The sequence below is a fragment of the Hippocampus guttulatus genome, chromosome 11 (assembly GCF_054856545.1).
Source record: "Hippocampus guttulatus isolate MCC_2025c chromosome 11, RoL_Hgut_1.0, whole genome shotgun sequence".
Lineage (NCBI taxonomy): Eukaryota > Metazoa > Chordata > Actinopteri > Syngnathiformes > Syngnathidae > Hippocampus > Hippocampus guttulatus.
Genome location: NC_141271.1, coordinates 16589017 through 16606063, shown reverse-complemented (window position 1 = coordinate 16606063; position 17047 = coordinate 16589017). Strand labels below are relative to the sequence as shown.

Sequence of the window (17047 nt, the reverse complement as noted above, 5' to 3'; positions counted from 1 at the left end):
ACATACTTCCACACATCATGTTTATCAACAATGGAGCAGCTGGATCACTGCGGATAGCCACACAAAGCAAAGTACTGGAACAGCCGATGGAAGCAAGCAAGTTGATTTCACAACGATGAACTCTCCCCCTTAATATCAAAGGCAACCTATCGACCTCAATTAGAGTTGTTAAGTTGCGCCAACCGAAGTCCGTGGGACATCATTCAGGTTACAACAACAATGCAAACAAATCTGTGACTTCATCGCTTCAACTTTTTCTTTTCTTAATTGCAGCCTTTGCGCTTGGAAACTTGCATTCTGCTACATCGCAATGTAGATTTGAATTTGATTAATTGTTCAGCACTATGCGCCACAGTGACAATGAATAAATAATGTCAAGGTGTGGTTGGACGTCTGGGATACTGACTCAGGATTCCTATGACAAGATGGTGTCCGTTTCGGGTACCTAGCAACTCCTTCCGAGAATGCCTGGCGTACCGAACACACTTGGACGCAACAAAAGGGTCAACTCCTTTTTCCCCTCTCGGAAAAGTGATACTGCAGACAGCAACGATGGGTACTCGTACCACAAATGTTCCAAAAGTCACTGTTAATGAATACTTGGATGCACCCCACTGCAGTTTTTGCTTTCCGTTGTGGGGAGCCGCCATGTCATGTCAGGTCATCCCCGTGGAAACCGATTGGCTCAACCACATCAAAATATTTGGAGAGGAAGCTGTTAATTTTCATGAGGAAACCACACAATAGGACACATGGAAGTCCGATTCCACTTCTTGAAGCACAACTGCTATGTTGATGTACAAGTCAGCGCTCAAGTTCATGTACATGTACTGGAACTGGGCAATAAGACTGAAAAGTATTTCAGGTGAAATTTCACATTGGTTGATGTCAATATAAATAGATTTTTTTTCCAACTTTGAAAATAATGAGGCGGAGACAAAAGATGGGAGTTTTGTCATTTTACATGTACATATTTATATATAATTCTCAATCTTTTATAAGAAATCAATGCAACTATGAAAAAGTCAAATAAACTGGTCAATATAAATTGTGCAGTTTCTCCTCCACCATCCATTTCAGTTAAAATTAAATTACCGGTACTCAATTCCTAAACATGATATTCAGTGAAGAGAAATTATATCGCGAGTCAATCTGTGTATAATTCACACCAAAATAGTATATAGGGACAGAGAGATAACCAGAATTAAATTTTCAAAGGTAAATCCAATACATTTGAAGACATTTTATGTTGTGTTGCAGTCCCTGTATTTTATTTTATGTTACCTGTTCTGTAAAGCGCTTTGTTACAGCTGCAGTTGTTGTGAAAGCGTTTCATAAATAAAGATTGCATTGTATTAAGTCTCCTTAAAAGCCATTTTAAAAGGCCCAATTGTATTTCCATTCATTCATAATCTCAATATTACAACAAGCCCTCATTCATACACATCAATTCATGCTCTCACCCACTCCACCCCATTACAATAATGTGACTCAGCTGCTTTGAGGTCAGATGCTTGCACTGCATTTTCCTTCTTGGCTTTGTGACATCTTTCAAAGACACATGGCGATCAAAGCAAGTGAAGATAGACATAGAGGAGGAAGTTGAGGTGTTCCCTTACCACCAGCACGGAGGTCCTGACCACCTCGGACACACTTTGCCGGAGCTCTGCAGCCGTCCCGGGCTTCCCCAGTCCCCGCGTAAACTTCCTGGTCTCCGGTTGAGCGAAAGTGGACATCGCTGGACTTCGCAAAAAGAAAATAAAAAATAAAAATCCTCAAGTGACACCGAAGCAAGTGTGACGGGAATTAACCGTCTGCTAATCCGCCTCTGCCATCCCCTTCAACGGGCACCACGAGTTCCAAACCGGATCATGTTGTGACGCAATCATTCCCATTTTTCAGTCCAGGACGGTTTTTTTTGTCGCGTTAGCACTCAGGTGTCTAGTTTGTCCGTTTGAATCATTGTTGCCATAAAAAGTGTGCTCGTTTCAAGGGTGTCATTGGCCGTCGAGTTCCAAACAGGAGGCGTCAATTCTCGTCATAGTTTAGGTGAGCTCCGCCCCCTTTTTGGCGTACCGTTCTCGGCTTCACCGCCTGCCCACTGCTAACTCCTCCTGGACCCGGGACCGACATTCAATCAGTGCAGTGGTACATTTTACATAAGAATATTAGAATAAGAAAACCTTTATTCGTCTCACAATGGAGAAATTCCCAATTTACATTTTGAAAAAAGATCTGCTCAATGAGCATTATCACCTCATGGATGCTATAAGACATTTCAATAATTTCTAATTTGACATCAACCGTTTTAAAGTTTAAAAATGTGGGTTGATTTTATTTTTATTTTTTTATTCATGATTAAACTTACAAAGGGTCACACTGAACCATTACTATTACTGGAAACATTGGTAGTTCAACATTAGAGCTAAACATGGTGGTTAGCAACAAAAATTAGAACATCAATTTTTTAAAACTCAAATTTATCCAACGTAGTACATTTGAGCATGCTCAGTCGAGTCGGGAAAATAAACATTTTTCGAAAGTAAATAAATTATTTATGTAAGTAGCAATTGACGTTTTTATTGACACTTTCATACTACATCACTCAATATTAGAGCAATCTAGGATACCATGCAACTATTGTCCCCATGGTTTGTGAGCGGCAATCTGATTTGATGGTCGGCTAATGCCATCGATCCACTCATTTTCCGAACCGCTGATCTCCACTAGAAGACAACGCTGTATCGTTTGGCTGGCTGCTGTCATAATGTCTTGATTAATACTGACGCCTACAGGTCACAGTTGGAAGCACCGAGAAGCAGCTGACTCAACTCTGACCAAGATGAAAAGTGGAATCAGAATCTCTATTTATATATGAATGTATAATTGCTTTTCTTTAGGAGAGATTTTCCCCTGCTGGGTTTGGTCCAAAGCCTAATCGAGCTTTTGCTTTTCATGTTTGAACAGAACCTCCATAAAACTGATTTGCAGTCATTTGAACACGAAGAAAGAGCTGATGACTGCAGGTGGGAAGCCATCTGGTTAAAAGAGAAACAGACACAATTGGAATTTTTAGGTTTCTATTTTGCTCAGTTTTTTTAAAAGCTTTCTGTTACATAACTTTGTCATTCTGGTACAGTTAAACTATTGATTAAAAATGAAACCAAAACTGACTTGCAGTATAAGGAAATGGAATAATTGTCATAAAATCAGTTTCTTTTGCTTTTGATGAATCACGCTTCAGGTTGTCATAATGTTTAAATGAAGACAAAACCTTTTACAGTTTGATCACACAGTTTTATAAAGAAACAAGCCAGGCCAGTAGCACAACATTCAGTTTTAAAGGGTGGCCTGTTTTACACACGGACTTGAATTTTGGAGCGTACCGTAAAGGTAACATTCTTCTGAAATAAAACAAAAAGAAAAAAAAATTAAACAAGGAGTGTGACATAATTGTTTGGCACCACAAGCGAAGTTTCCTGCAAAGTGAACGACAAAAAAAGGCCATTGAAGAGAGTATACAGACATTTTTCTACTGTAAAAACAAAATAGGGGAGGAAAAAAAAACAATCAAATCGAGGCATAGAAGTGGGTGTGATTATTACAAAACGGTATAAAATGGCATCCTTTCAAAAGGTTTCGGAGTTGAGCTATAAAAATGCCAAAAGAAGAAACGCAGTCTCTGATGCAGTCGAAACTAGCGGACGTGCCACCATTTTAGAACAGTAAAAAAGCACCAGCATGTGCGCGGGCACATGGACGGATGTCCCACGTGTGTGAAAACTGAACGGAGTCCAACTCAATGCGCGTGGTGATCCTTGTTGTTCTGCAGCCGAGAGCGACACGAGGGGGCTGTTGCGCTGCGGATCACCTCCATCCACCTGAGGCCAACAAAAACAACCCCAACATGAGCCATCTGATACATCCAGCTACACGTAAATTACATCGTAGGTTAACCTTTCGAAGGTGTATTCGCTCTCCGACCGGAAGTAGTAAATATGGGACTTGAAATGGAGTTTAAAGACATAGTCCTTGTGGATGTTCTCTGACTCGGAGGGAATCGTGACAGAGTAACCCAGAAGGGGAAGGCTGGCCAGTGGATAATCATCCTGAAAGGAAGAGAAACATTCCATTGAAGCAGAAATACTTCTTTTTTTTGCTTTGTGCTTTTCCTCGATAATCATAAAATAAAATACATTTTAGAGACAAAATACTGTATCTTAAACGTTGGAAAGAATGAGAATAAAAAGCGAAAGGGATATCATAAGGAAAATAGAGGGAGCTACAAAGTGGTAACAGTTCAGTTGTATTTCACTTTTAAGGACCATACATTTGCATTTAATCATTAAAAATGGTTTGCTTTGATACACCTAAACATATTTTTTAATTTAGCATATGTGAAATACATATTAATAGAATCATTTAAGTACATTTTCTCTATTTTTGGAGTTTTAGCAGTGTGGATGCTCAAATTGTTCTGACTGTTTCAATGGCTTTTTAAATTTGCCATTTTAAGTAAAGAAAAATCTTCATTTGAAGTAATATTTATCTGAATGTAAATGTACTGCACAAAGGGCATATTTTAAGGACAGTTTTACCTCTGTAAAAAATCTAGGTGGAATTTAGCCTTGCTTTTCGAGAAATCAATCACAAAAAAAGCCAGAGTATATAAAATGATTCAGAAACAGGGAGTCGTTTTTAGGTGGCTAACTGGAACTACAACAAGCCGACCTCATTTTTTTTTTTCCTCAAGAGGTGCCACTGAACCACAAAGGTAAAGAATCCGCCATCCTTATCAGGAAAAACAGGATTTGCGTTTTTGGTTGAAGCCTTTGACACTTACGTGGTGTGGTTTTGAAAATGACCAACAAGTTCAACTGCTTATTTGTGTCGTCCTACTAGTTTGCTAACGTCAACGAGAAAAGTCTGATGGAAAATGTTTTGGCTCACACGTTGACAGCAACTGAGGTACACAATCTACAAAGCATTTGACTTTTAGGAGTAGGAGGATCAAACCATTGGCTGAGAAATGAAAAGGGGAGTGCAGGGAGTGGATGGAGGGAATGAGGTCATCACCTGGTGGGACTTGTAGAAAAACAGGCTGAAGTTGGTGAAGACCACCCACAGCTTCTGCCAGCCGTTGCTGTTCTTGAACTTCCGCAATAGGTTGCCCGATAGCTGGTTCTAGGAAACATCACAAATGGAATTGGGGATGAGGAAATCTGCTTTGATTCCCATATTTTATTGTTAACTTGCTTAGACTAACAGGTCAGTTCATTATATGATAATGCATCATTATTTGACTTTTTGAATACTGGTGTGATTAAATTTGAGAAGATAAAGCAGCAGTTTCATTTAATTTCTTCATTTTTTTAAAAAATTGTGTGTATGTCTCTCCCTTCCACCGAAATACTGCTGTAGATGGAATGCCATGCTTCCACTAAACGGTCACTTCATTAGGGACACCTGCATAATGTGATCCAAAGCATGAGCTGATTAAAAATAAATACAAAACTTTAAAGTCAACAATGCTTAAATGTTTTTTGTGTGTAAAATAGACTCTGGATATTTTACTCACAAATTTGACTCTCTTTAGACTGGAACCAAATATACTGGTCGTCTTTATAGAGTCAAAAGTACTCCACGAAATTTACTGTGTATAAATTGCAAAATAAGAGAAACTGATTTTAGCCATTGTGATCTCTGGTTTTGGGGTGAAATTTCAGCACAAACCGGAAATGTATTCACCCTAAAAGTTCACTTTATTTGACTGAAAGATTGAATGTCAAGACAAGTTGACAAAAGAATCAAATTAAGTCCACCCGTAATGGTTACAATGTATTTTGTTCACTCCAGCAATTTCACCCGGAAGCCAAAATTAGGGCTCAATAAAGGTCGCGCAAATATTGCTTTCGGTTGTGCAGGTGTGCCTCATGCTCTTCCCAATGAACCCAAAGTGACCTGTGGTGTCCTCCTGGCTTTTTTACCTCTAGACTTCTGCGGGCTTCACTAAAGGAGAGGCTCTGTACTCTGTACCAGCAGATAACACACAGAGGCACGGCTCCCTGGCCACTGCGCGGCCCCACCTTATTCTCACTGACTGGACTAGGGCCCTCTAGTGTGGCGGGGGGGGGGGGGACGCACAGATGGAATGGGGGGAGGGGTGGGGGGGGGAAGAGAAACGACAGACAGGGAGGCAGGGAGGTAGGACAGAAACACAAAGACGAAGTAGGTGAAGCATAGGCATGCAGGTGTAAGGGTCAATAGCAAAAAGGCCGGCGACACCCAGGCAAGGCTGTGAAGAGGATGTTCGTCACGGGTTGAGGGGGGTGCAGGGGTGAGGGTGGTGTCACAGAGGAAGAGCTCAACCAGGGATGCGGCAAAGGATTGCCACTCCCAAAACATCTTTTTATAGACCAAGAGAGTTTGCGACGAGTGGGGGAGTGAGGCTGGAGAGAAAGGGAAAATTAAGGGCAGCCATCTGTGAACATCGACGGGGATTTCACGCAGCGCGTGGCGAACAATATCCTCACGGTTTCCCGTTGAAAGAGAAACGCTCTCAACAATTGTTGCCCATCGCAATCCCGACAAAGACATAATCAGACGAGGGGTTGTATGCGGCAACTTTTAGTGTTTAAAACTGGGTGGGCAAAGTATGGCCTGCTTCCATTCTTGAATGGAAGAATTGACATGATTGAAACTTCAGAAATATTTATTGCAACAATGTAGCTGTTTTAAACCCTGAAACTAGTTTATTAAAATGTTCCTTGTATGTGGTTCTCATTAAAGAAGAACTTCATTCTCAAAAAAAATAAAATAAAATAACCATGATAGAAACATTCAACATCCGCGCGACCCTGTTCAGGCTGAAGTGGTGTTGAAAATAATAAGAATAATTTTAATAATAATAAATATTTTTGGGGGTGGCACTAGTGCAATTAATGTATGACTGATACTGTACGAGCAAGTAAACTGACTTCCTGTCAAAAAATCTATTAATTTTTGTTCCTACCCAGCAATAACACGAACTTTTTAGACTGACTGGCGCGTGAGGATACCGATCGCCCTGGAAAATCCCTGCATGAATCCACACATCTCAATCAAACACGGAGAAACAGAGAACAGTAAGCGAGGCGGAGGCGAGAGAGGTCGTGGTGGAGTTAGCTCGGAGCTCGACGTTTGTTCCGGTACCTCCACAGCTATGCTAAAATCCACCATGGCCACGCTGGTGTTCCTGTGCCAGCACACGTGCACCATAGTGTTACCGCGGTGAGAGGCGGCCCTCTCCGGGGAGGTGTGCGACGTCATCGTGTCTTCTTCGGACTCCCCTTCTGCTGACAACTCCTCTGGACATTCTGGGAAGGTCGGGAGGATGTTACTGCGAGACATTTGTAGCTGCGCGAGGGGAACGACTTGGGAGAGAAGAAAGCTATAGAGTAGACAATGTTTCTTCACAAGAAGGAGCGCAAATACAACAATGTCATGAGTTAATGTTCGCACGGGCAACATTCAGAGACTGGCACTGTACACCGCGTGTACCTTTTTTGAAAATGAAATCGTTTGAGTTGACATAAATTGAAAAAAACATCTGGAAAACTTGACAACCTCAAATAACACCATAGAAATTCCAAATGAGAACGAGGGGGCAACTTGTCCCACCTGCCTTGTAATGTAGACAAAAAAATACAAGCAAGCTGTGGCAGTGCATGATTAAAAACATAAAAGGCTTCCTCCAAATCAATCTCTTTTGAACTGATGATTTTGACTGATATTTTCCAATATATGTTTTTTTTAACATTAAAAAAACTTACTTTGCTCCTGAAACATGCCATCATTTTAGCCTTCATTAGTGCATCACAATCAGACCTCAAATGTTGCGTAACAGTCAATTTTACAATTACTGTAGTCGTTTCAGTGGTGCTCAGTTTGCCCTCCGGTGGACAAAATTAGCAACAACATTTATTTGATTAAAAAATTGGGGGTAGAAAACTGATTTAATACTTCTCACAGCAAAATGAAGTGCACTACTTGGCTGCAACCAGCAGAGGCGCTGTTGAATCAGTTTAAAATGATTCATGTCGTGGCTTGAAGAGCAACATGAGGCTTGAGGAAGTTGAGCTACATCAGAGAGAATCTCCCTTACCATTTAAAACAATATTCAAAGAGAGGACTGATTATTCAGTATTTCTGTCACATTGCACATCCGTCGGTCCACAGAAGAAAAAAAGAGAAAAATCCTTGTCAATGTTCGTGGTGTGTGTTAACTTACTGCTGTCAGTTAGCTTGCAGCTCATCAGATCAGAAGAAGGCCCGTTGTTGAATTTTGTCATTTCTACCGCCATCTCAATGTCCTCCATCCACTTTTCCATCTCAGACAGAGAACTGCAGGGAGGAATACACAAAATAGAATCAAACCAGTAGTGGAATGCGCACGTGCTGCCGACCACATCTGATCTTACCTGGCTGCGACCACCACAGACTGCCGCTGGCTGACCAAAGTGAAGGCGTGTGGAACACCCCACTCATCTTCACTCTCTCTGATCTGGAAGGAGACATACAGGCAGAGGATGGGTGGCAGTAAGTAGGACAGCGGGGACTAAAATAGACGGGAAAAGGAGAGATTGCACGAGGGAGGATTAAACATGATGCGGTTGTCCTAAAAGCCCGAGTGTGTTTGCTTTCAATGAGTGTTTTTTGTTTGTCTAACAGAGCTGCTGTTTGTGACGTTTGATGCTGCTTATTTCCACGAATGACACTTTGCGTCCAATAAAGAGGGATTCACCGTCATGCCGTGGAGCGGCAGCTGTCCGTGAACTTTGAACTGATTGGTTGCCGTCATCCCTCGACTGCTGTACAAAATGATGTCGTTGAACTGTAACCACAGAAGCACAGAAAATGAAATACCAACAATTGCACACTTCAAAACATGTTTGAAAACTTTGAAACATGTTCATAAAATTTTTTCTTTCATTTTCTTTTAAATCAATCAAATGGAAACTTATTCTGTATACAGAGCACTTTAGTGCACCAAAAATAAAAACACCTGTCAAACCTATATATATATATATATATATCTAAAAAAAACATTTAAGATATTTGCTCACCTATGGAGCACCGAAGAATACCAACCTTTAAATCATTTTTAATTAAAAAAATAAATAAATATATATATATATATATATATTGCTTTTGTTAGAAACTCTAATTAAGCTAGTAACTCGGATCCAATCAGAAAAAAATTAGGCGTTACCAAGAAAAACATTCGTTGCTGTAGGCCTTTTCCAGACAGCTTGCTAAGGCAGCCAAACCTGATGAACTCCTATTGAAGAAAAAAAAAATAATCAAAACCAATTTAATCAGGAACAAAACAAAACAAAATTACTGTGGATGAATTCCGACTTACCCGACCCGGAACAACAAGATTGTCCACACCAATCAGGTCCTTCTTCAGCTCCAACAGCTTCTGGAAGTTCTCCATTTTCACGATGCTGCCCTGGAGCTGCTCCACCACTTCGGACACGTCCGCCAAGGCAGCTGCATACCGACCAGGGGGCGCGACAGTCATTACAATTGATCTTTTAGCATGACTGACATAAAGAGTATATCCACAACGGAGGATTTTCTGTCCCAAAAAAAATACCAAAACACATCCACACTTTATTTAACTGTGCTTAAGTTTGATTAGAAACACTCTGCAAAGAGTTAACAAATCATTGGATAATTTAGGGACCAAATATCTTAGACACTTTTAAATGATTTTAAACTAGTCGGGTGCTTAGTGCTATTGGCTCAAATTTTTAATAGAGCTCATAGTCCAAACTAAAAAATATTTTGTTCATAGTCATAGCTAACATCCTAAAAGAAAGCCCTAAATTCTGTAATAGCCCTATATTCTGTGTAGCTGCCGAATTTTTATTTATTTTTTGTTACAGATGTGTTACCTCTGCAGTCCCTGAAGTCCACATGAGTCGCCGGGTAATGTTTGCACAGACGCTCCAGGATGTGCTTGTAATGTACGAGGCGGTGCAGAGGGCGCAGGATGAAGACGTTGAGCGGCACGTAGCACACCTTCTGCAGCTCAAAGTCCCGGCAGAGGCCTTCTAACCTGCGTGACGCCCTGCACGCCTTCTCCAGCTCCGTCAGGGTGTCACCCTGTTTATGCAGGTTGACCGTCAGGGGCTGTGGATGGAGTTGAGTGTTAATGAGGCGCGAGTACATTCATATGGAGATGATACAGTCGAATTAATCAAACCTTTAAGCCTTGTAGGTTATTCAGCATGACATCTCCAATGCGCTGGTAGTCTCCTTTAATGTGAGCATTGGAACGCCCTTCCCTAGAAGTGATAAACATTGGCACCTTTATTCAGTCAGTCACAGGATTCCATTGATGGTAATTTAAGAAAAAGAATCAAGAGAAATCCTTGAAGCTGGATGGTTCAAAGAAACGAGTTAGCCACAAGGTGTCGCTTTTGAGCACAGGCTTTAAAAGACCGCACAAGAGGGAAATCGGCCATCCATCGATTTTCCCATCCCCTTATCGGCAAAAGGGTCGCGCTGAGCGTCACTGAAAACGAAATTGTCCATGGGTGTGAACGTGAATGATTTTTTGGGGTTTTGTTTATATGGTCCTTGCAATTGACTGGCCACCAATCCAGGGTATACCCCACTTCTTGCCCACTTCTGCGGGACCCCAGTTCACCTGCAACCCTGATACGGACCAGCGTTATCGAAACAGATGGAGGCATGAAATTATTAATCAGTTACGTAATCAATCACGACAAATGAATGATGTTCTTCTAACTTTATGGGGAAAGAGATCATGAAACGGTGACGTTTAAGTCATTTGACTTTCATGTTCATGTTGAATTAATGTCTCGGTGGCCAGTAACCTTTGTCCATCTAAAGTAGCACAGGTTACTGTTGCTTGTGTGTGCGTCACATCCTGTCAGCAGATTCATTTAAGATTCCATCTGGAGTTTAGATTTACAGAAGAATAAGCTAAAATGAAAAAAAAAGAAAAAAGACGACAGATCTGACAGCCATGCTGTCTTAGCACATGGCTGTGAATCAGTATCTTGTATTTTGGGGACAGCACAACATCATTAAAAGAAATCAGAGAGCTGAAACCCGACGGCGAGAAATTGTCTGCTTCGTGCAGCATGACTGTTGCCATGGTGATAGTGGCTCCTGCTGTCATGAAAGCAACGATTAAACTCAACCCCCCCCAAAAAAAATGTTGCATGTGTTTTTTTTGTTTTTGTTTTTAATGTCAGGGTGTGAAATGAGTCTTACCACAAAGCCAGCCTCTGCTCCAACTCCCTGAGAAAACCCGTGTGAAACCTGTGCAGCGGCTCAAGCGTGGAGAAAACGGCTTTCTTGAGGGAATCCGGAGTGTCCTCTTCCTGTCCCACGACGTTCTGGAAAGACTGATGACACACCGACAAAAAGAAGAAAACTGAGGACATTTTTTTTTCTCCTGTCAATTCGAAATGGAAACAATGTCAGAATTCAGAACAGGAAAAAAAAAATGAGAGCGAAAGATGTTGAAACCTACTGTAAATTATTAATACCCAGTCATATTTTGAATGAAGTTGATGAATTATTTGTTGAACCCTAGAGCTGGAAATTAAAGTGTCACCGCAAGACGTGTCGGAGATTTGAATGAAAATCATTGCCCAATGTCATATGGAAAATTATTCACATCCTGCACAATTTTGAGGAACCACCAAATTCTGCACCCTTCTCACGGATCCTGATGAAGCCTAATCTAGAACATTCGAATCAAATGATACATTTCGAACATTGCGTGTGCTTGTACTGAGAAACGGCATGAATAATTTCGCATTCAACTTCATGCGTCTGAGTCTTTTGCCACTTTCTTAGATCCTTTTCAGCCAAAATATGCACAGATAAAAATTCCATTCAACATTGGATGATAAGCTCTTTCATCGGGTTCTTTTTAAATAAATATTCACAAACACGGTGGTTCGAGTTTGTGGTTAACAATGTTGTGGACACCATTTGAGTCCTTCAACTGGCATGCAGCGAATTAAAAAAAATGTAATCAATCAATCACTCATTCTCAAAAACCATCATCGAGTTGGACAAGAGCTTACACAGTAGAGTGCAATTCAAATTTCCTCTTGGGGTGGGATTACAATCAGTTTCATAAAAGAAAAATTGAAACGCGTACGGGCAAGAGAAGAGCTTTATTAAAAGCTTTTGGAAAAGGACTTGAGTCTTTTGGGGTGAAGTGCACCAGCTGGGTTCAAATGACTTCACAAGCTGCGGACGACTGGAGGGATTTGGAGAGATGGGCGCGCATGGCTGGGAAAAAAAGATGGGACACAAGCCAACCCAAATATTTATGAGATAGGAGAGACTTTTTGCTGGGGATAGCCAGGTGATAAAAGCGTCAAGGAAGAGGGAATTATCCATGTAGAAGCACAATTTCACATTAGGAACGCCAACACCAACTAAGAGGAGGTCGGCGCATCATACCGAGTTGTCTTTTATTTCCTTTTTCAATATGATCATTGGTGAGAAGTAAAAATACTTTGTCATGTGCATAGGTAGATTTTTCAGGTACTTCTACTCCTTACATTTGAGATCAGTGATGCTTTAGTTTAATTCCTTCCGTGACCGGGCTCATAACTTAAAACACTCAAATCATACTTCCCTATTGAATTGAATGGAAATGCCATTAATTAAGTTCAGCCTCCCAAAAACCCGACTCTATCTGTATTTTCACCTCCTTACTTTCTCAAAATAAGATCAGAATTTTTCTTTTTTTTTACTCTGCGTTTTTCCCCAAAGTCAGCTGGAACGGGCCAAATCTTTTCTTGACCACGACTGAACAGAATTCTACAACCCTACACCATTTGCAAACCGCAGCAGCAATAATAAAATAAAAGTAACTTTTAAGACAGCATTTGGATCGGATGTCCTTCGATGTCCTCGAGGCGTACAGAAAGTTGTAACCGTTGGGTGCTCTTTGACTAAATCAACGATTTTCATGCTTGGACTGACGCGTGAAATCTACATAAAGTCTGAGATTGTGAGCTTGTGTAAATCTCTTTAAACAGAAACGGTGACGCATCAGTGGCCTTAAGCGATTTAGAGACTTCCGAGTGTGTGGTGTGGCCAATGGGTACAAAAATGTAATCTTTCTAAATCTGCCCGTATCACCGCCTGCCTCAACGTCCTGGCTGGTGGATGCTCCGCGATGGAGCAGCTAACCTGGCTAATCGATGTGTGCTTCCCCCAGAGGATGGCGAGATGAGAAAACAAACAGTAAGGTGACACGTCGGGGGGCAGCGGCGCCCCGGAGTCATCTTACCACGGTCACCACCTCCAGGTCTTTGACGTACGTCCTCTCTGTGGTCAGCAGCTCTTTGGCGATGAAGTAGGCCTTGTCAGTGGGGAACCTCTGCCAAGGCATCAAACAAAAAGAATAAATGGAATGTAGCCCCAAAACTAGGCTACGTGTAAAAAAAAAAAAGTGTTTGAACCATCTTTGTATTCTGTAGTCCTACAAATGCATCGTTGCGGACAACGTGGCACTCTATACGCAAGACATTCTACAATTGAATTCAATATTTTAGTTTTGTATGTGCCTTTTATGAAGAGCTGTCGCTTCGTCGGCAATGAAGGGTCTATATGCACTCACACGTGGGCTGCTTCTTAAAACGGGAGAGTCAAACACAAATGCAAAATGAAAACACACGTAAGGAGCTGTGGTAGGCCACAGCTCAGATCCAGACGCTCACACTGAAATAACCGGCCGACCCGATTCTCGCTCTGGATGTCACTTTCAAGGCCATGCCCCCTAAAAGCACTCATACTGTACAACAGTCCGTCCAGTCATGACACTTTATACGATTCACATCTTTTATTGTATTTTTATACAATGCAGTATTATTTTACATTGATTTGATAAACTGCATGAGAAATTGTGCAACCCACACTGTAGTTCATTAATGTCAAAAATCATTCTAGCGGCAAGCGACCAACTCTAAAAATTTCCACAATTCCCAAGCTTCCAGTTCCCCAGAGGGAAAAGTTCAGAAATGCGCTGTAAATATTTTCAATCTATAACCAATTGTGTTGTCCATGTAGTGCATATTGAAGTAAATCCAAGCATGCAAAATCCACATGAAGTAAATAAATGATCACTCTGGTGTGTGCAGTCTTTTTCAAATTGATGCTTGATTTGCATAAAGCACAAACCTTCCGGCGCACCTCATCTTCATCATCGGTACGAATGCTGCAAGCGTCGTTGAGGAGGGGGCTGGTGAGAGGCGAAGGTTGACGGACGTCGGGACTGTGACTGCCCACATCCAGCGCCGTCTGGCCGTTAAGCAGACCGTGCGAGTGGCCGGAGGACGTGGACAGGTAGGGACTGTTTGTCAGCGCCCCTATTAGAAAGAAAGAGAGGGGTGAAAACTTAGCAATGGGTAGACACGGGCTAAATGATTTGTCGTGGCTGCCTCATGTGCACTTGATTAACTCATTCAGTACCAGCCAATTCTGGACCAAGTCTGAAAAGACGTTTAAAAACGTCTTTGGGAGTGAATGAGTTAATTAAATTGTAGGAGTTGTAACCCAATACGGCTCGTGGAAAAAGAGCAAGTGACAGTTATTGACAGAATCTATTTGAGGGAGCTGGAAAGGATTCCCTTGCTAAAAAGATAGCTGAAGCATCTGCCTTCAAGAAGTGACTCACTCTGTCGTCCAGACGGCACCGGCAGGCTTTGTGCAAAAAAAAAAAAACTGCAGAAAGACTACACGCATGGGACACAACATTAGGTTCACCCGCACAATCTAATGAGATCCATTGTATGAGAGGTATCAAAAATTCTGCCCCGCAACTTATTTATACACAATGTCACAGAAATAGTCATTTGTATCTTTGCACAGGCAGCATTTTGATACAATTCCTGGAACGGCTCAGTAAGTTCTCATCTAGGGACACCACAACAGCGAGCACAAATTGCCACGACGAAAACCATAGAAGATTACAGCGACTGAGTGTTCGAGATGCCCCTTAGGAAGCGCTACTACAAAACAACAGGGGGGGATGAAAGGAGACAAAACGCAAAAATAATTCTGCGATCTGACTTCAGAAAAGCCTTTTTTTTTATTGACTTTCATATAAACAGAAGAGATTCATGCAAAAAGACGAGCAGCACATAAACACAACAGTGAAGGTTGGGAGCAAGTGCAAGGGAGGAGGAGGAAAAAAAAAAGAGAGTGAATGAATTCATGCAACAAACTTTCAGCCTGTAACACATTTTGAAGAACATATTCACATGAACAAAATGTGTTAAAAATGACCAGATGCTCCAATTACAGTGCAAGCGAAGAAGAGAAACATGAAACGAGTCCCTACAAACATAGCACAAAGCTCAAATCCCATCATGAATATGATTTTGTGCGCATCACGCACACATAAAAAAAACTTTTCTAAAAGTGCACTGGTCTAGTCGCAAATAAGTTCCGCAAGTTTATAAGAATTCCAAAAATGAAACATTAGCTGCATCGTTGGGATTCATTGCAGAATTGAGAAACTGCTTGTTTGATTACCACAAAGTGAAAGCTTGAGTGTGTGTGTGTGTGTGTGGGGGGGGGGGGGGGACAGACAACAGTTTCATGCAAAAAGAGAAGAGCATAGAAAGGTAAATGTAAAAAACAAAACAAAAAATAAATAAAAATAAAAAACAGGAGACACAACAGAAAGTCAACAAGCAGACCGAAGCGCCCTCGAAGCAGAAAGATGACCAAAGATGGCAACAAAGTGCATTGTGGACAACGAAGCTACCTAGCGTACCTCGAAACGATTTGTTGAATACTCCGTTCAAGGGCAAGTTTAAACGGCAGTCTGATCAGGCCACCATTGGCATCTCATGGAATGTACACACGGGTTACATCATGAGCAACATGTGCACAATCTAATGAGATCCCAAACACGAGCCGAATACAAAAAATGTTCTGCGCCGCGAAAGTGAATACAGGAACCACGCAGCTGCAAACAATTCACTATCATATAGCTTTTATAGAAATGTTGCTTCTTGGACCGGAACAAATTAAGACTTGACCAGTGTACCTAAATGAGAGTCCAGTGACTTTATGGTGCTCTGTTAAACTGTAGCAATTTTTTTTTTAAAGGACCCGTCTTGTATCTAGTGCCATGTCAGACCACAATTATGTTTTTAGTTCGCATACATGCACAATCGACAGCTCAGCTCCAAGGAAAGGGCAAAACTGGGGACGCCGAGTACCACCATTTTCTGCTTTCTTCATGAATTCACAAAGTAAATCAATGTGACATTATTGGTCATGCGAGGTTCTAATTAGCATTGCACAGTCACATGTTACTCGACAGTATCTACATCCCAACAGAACAATGACATTAGCCAGTTAGTGCCTATTGAGCATGAGGCTCACTTGAAAGAAAGATCCAAAGATATCGATGGTTTTCGTTTTTTCCTTCCCTCTTTTAAAGTCATAAGGCATATCGATAAACCCAACATTCAACAGGTCTTCAAACATCATTGCAGACTTTGTTCCGAGTGTCGCTGCCAAAAGTCTCTGGTGTACTCAATCCCGTTCAATCTTAACATGGCACTTGTGATTCTCTGGGACCGTTTAAAAAGGAAACAAAACATCTCTTATTTCATAAAGGCTGGGAAAATTAATCGTCTCCAGTCCGCAACTATAGAAAGAATGGAAATTATAAAGAAAAAAAAAGTACCATGGATCAGTAAAGTTTGGGAGCCTGCTTTTATTTTTTAGACTAGCCATTGATTATCTGAAAGCTCTCGTCATCGCTGAAGGTGTGGCAAGCGTCCTCGTCCGCTTCCTCATCCAGCTGGAGGCTACCGAAGGAAAACTTGTTTCTCGGTATGGCTGAAGTGGCTTCAACATGATCCCCACACACAAGCTGGCTGTTGCCATCCCCCCTGTTGACCTCCACTTCAGACTCACTGGACTCTGAAGCACTTGTGTTACAGCCTTCGCTCATCTGAACCGCCCCCACGTGCGCGAC

At 41.5% G+C, this 17047-nt stretch overlaps 2 protein-coding genes across 5 annotated transcripts in view; both read right to left on the bottom strand.

The window, feature by feature from the left end:
• LOC147198358 (dedicator of cytokinesis protein 9) overlaps window positions 1-2013 on the bottom strand; it is a 59838-nt gene extending 57825 nt beyond the window's left edge. For both annotated transcript variants that reach the window (XM_086124026.1, XM_086124027.1), the window contains exon 1: window positions 1620-2013. In XM_086124026.1, the coding sequence (XP_085980152.1) occupies window positions 1620-1736 (117 nt within the window). In that variant the 5' untranslated portion in view covers window positions 1737-2013. The remainder of the gene's footprint in view (window positions 1-1619) is intronic.
• A 1262-nt stretch (window positions 2014-3275) lies between these two features.
• The window catches only part of LOC147198357 (FERM, ARHGEF and pleckstrin domain-containing protein 1), a 43645-nt gene continuing 29873 nt past the window's right edge, over window positions 3276-17047 (bottom strand). The window contains exons 14-27 of one of the 3 annotated variants that reach the window (XM_086124029.1): window positions 14230-14417; window positions 13340-13429; window positions 11293-11426; window positions 10253-10334; window positions 9942-10179; window positions 9404-9534; window positions 9251-9319; window positions 8783-8872; window positions 8460-8542; window positions 8270-8382; window positions 5988-6115; window positions 5077-5184; window positions 3958-4109; window positions 3276-3881 (exon numbers count right to left, since the gene is read on the bottom strand). In XM_086124029.1, coding sequence (XP_085980155.1) covers window positions 3800-3881; window positions 3958-4109; window positions 5077-5184; window positions 5988-6115; window positions 8270-8382; window positions 8460-8542; window positions 8783-8872; window positions 9251-9319; window positions 9404-9534; window positions 9942-10179; window positions 10253-10334; window positions 11293-11426; window positions 13340-13429; window positions 14230-14417 — 1688 coding nt within the window. In that variant the 3' untranslated portion in view covers window positions 3276-3799. Of the gene's footprint in view, window positions 3882-3957; window positions 4110-5076; window positions 6116-7191; window positions 7356-8269; window positions 8383-8459; window positions 8543-8782; window positions 8873-9250; window positions 9320-9403; window positions 9535-9941; window positions 10180-10252; window positions 10335-11292; window positions 11427-13339; window positions 13430-14229; window positions 14418-17047 lie in introns of those variants that run through there. The other 2 variants (XM_086124028.1, XR_015102296.1) reach the window with 2 other exon arrangements.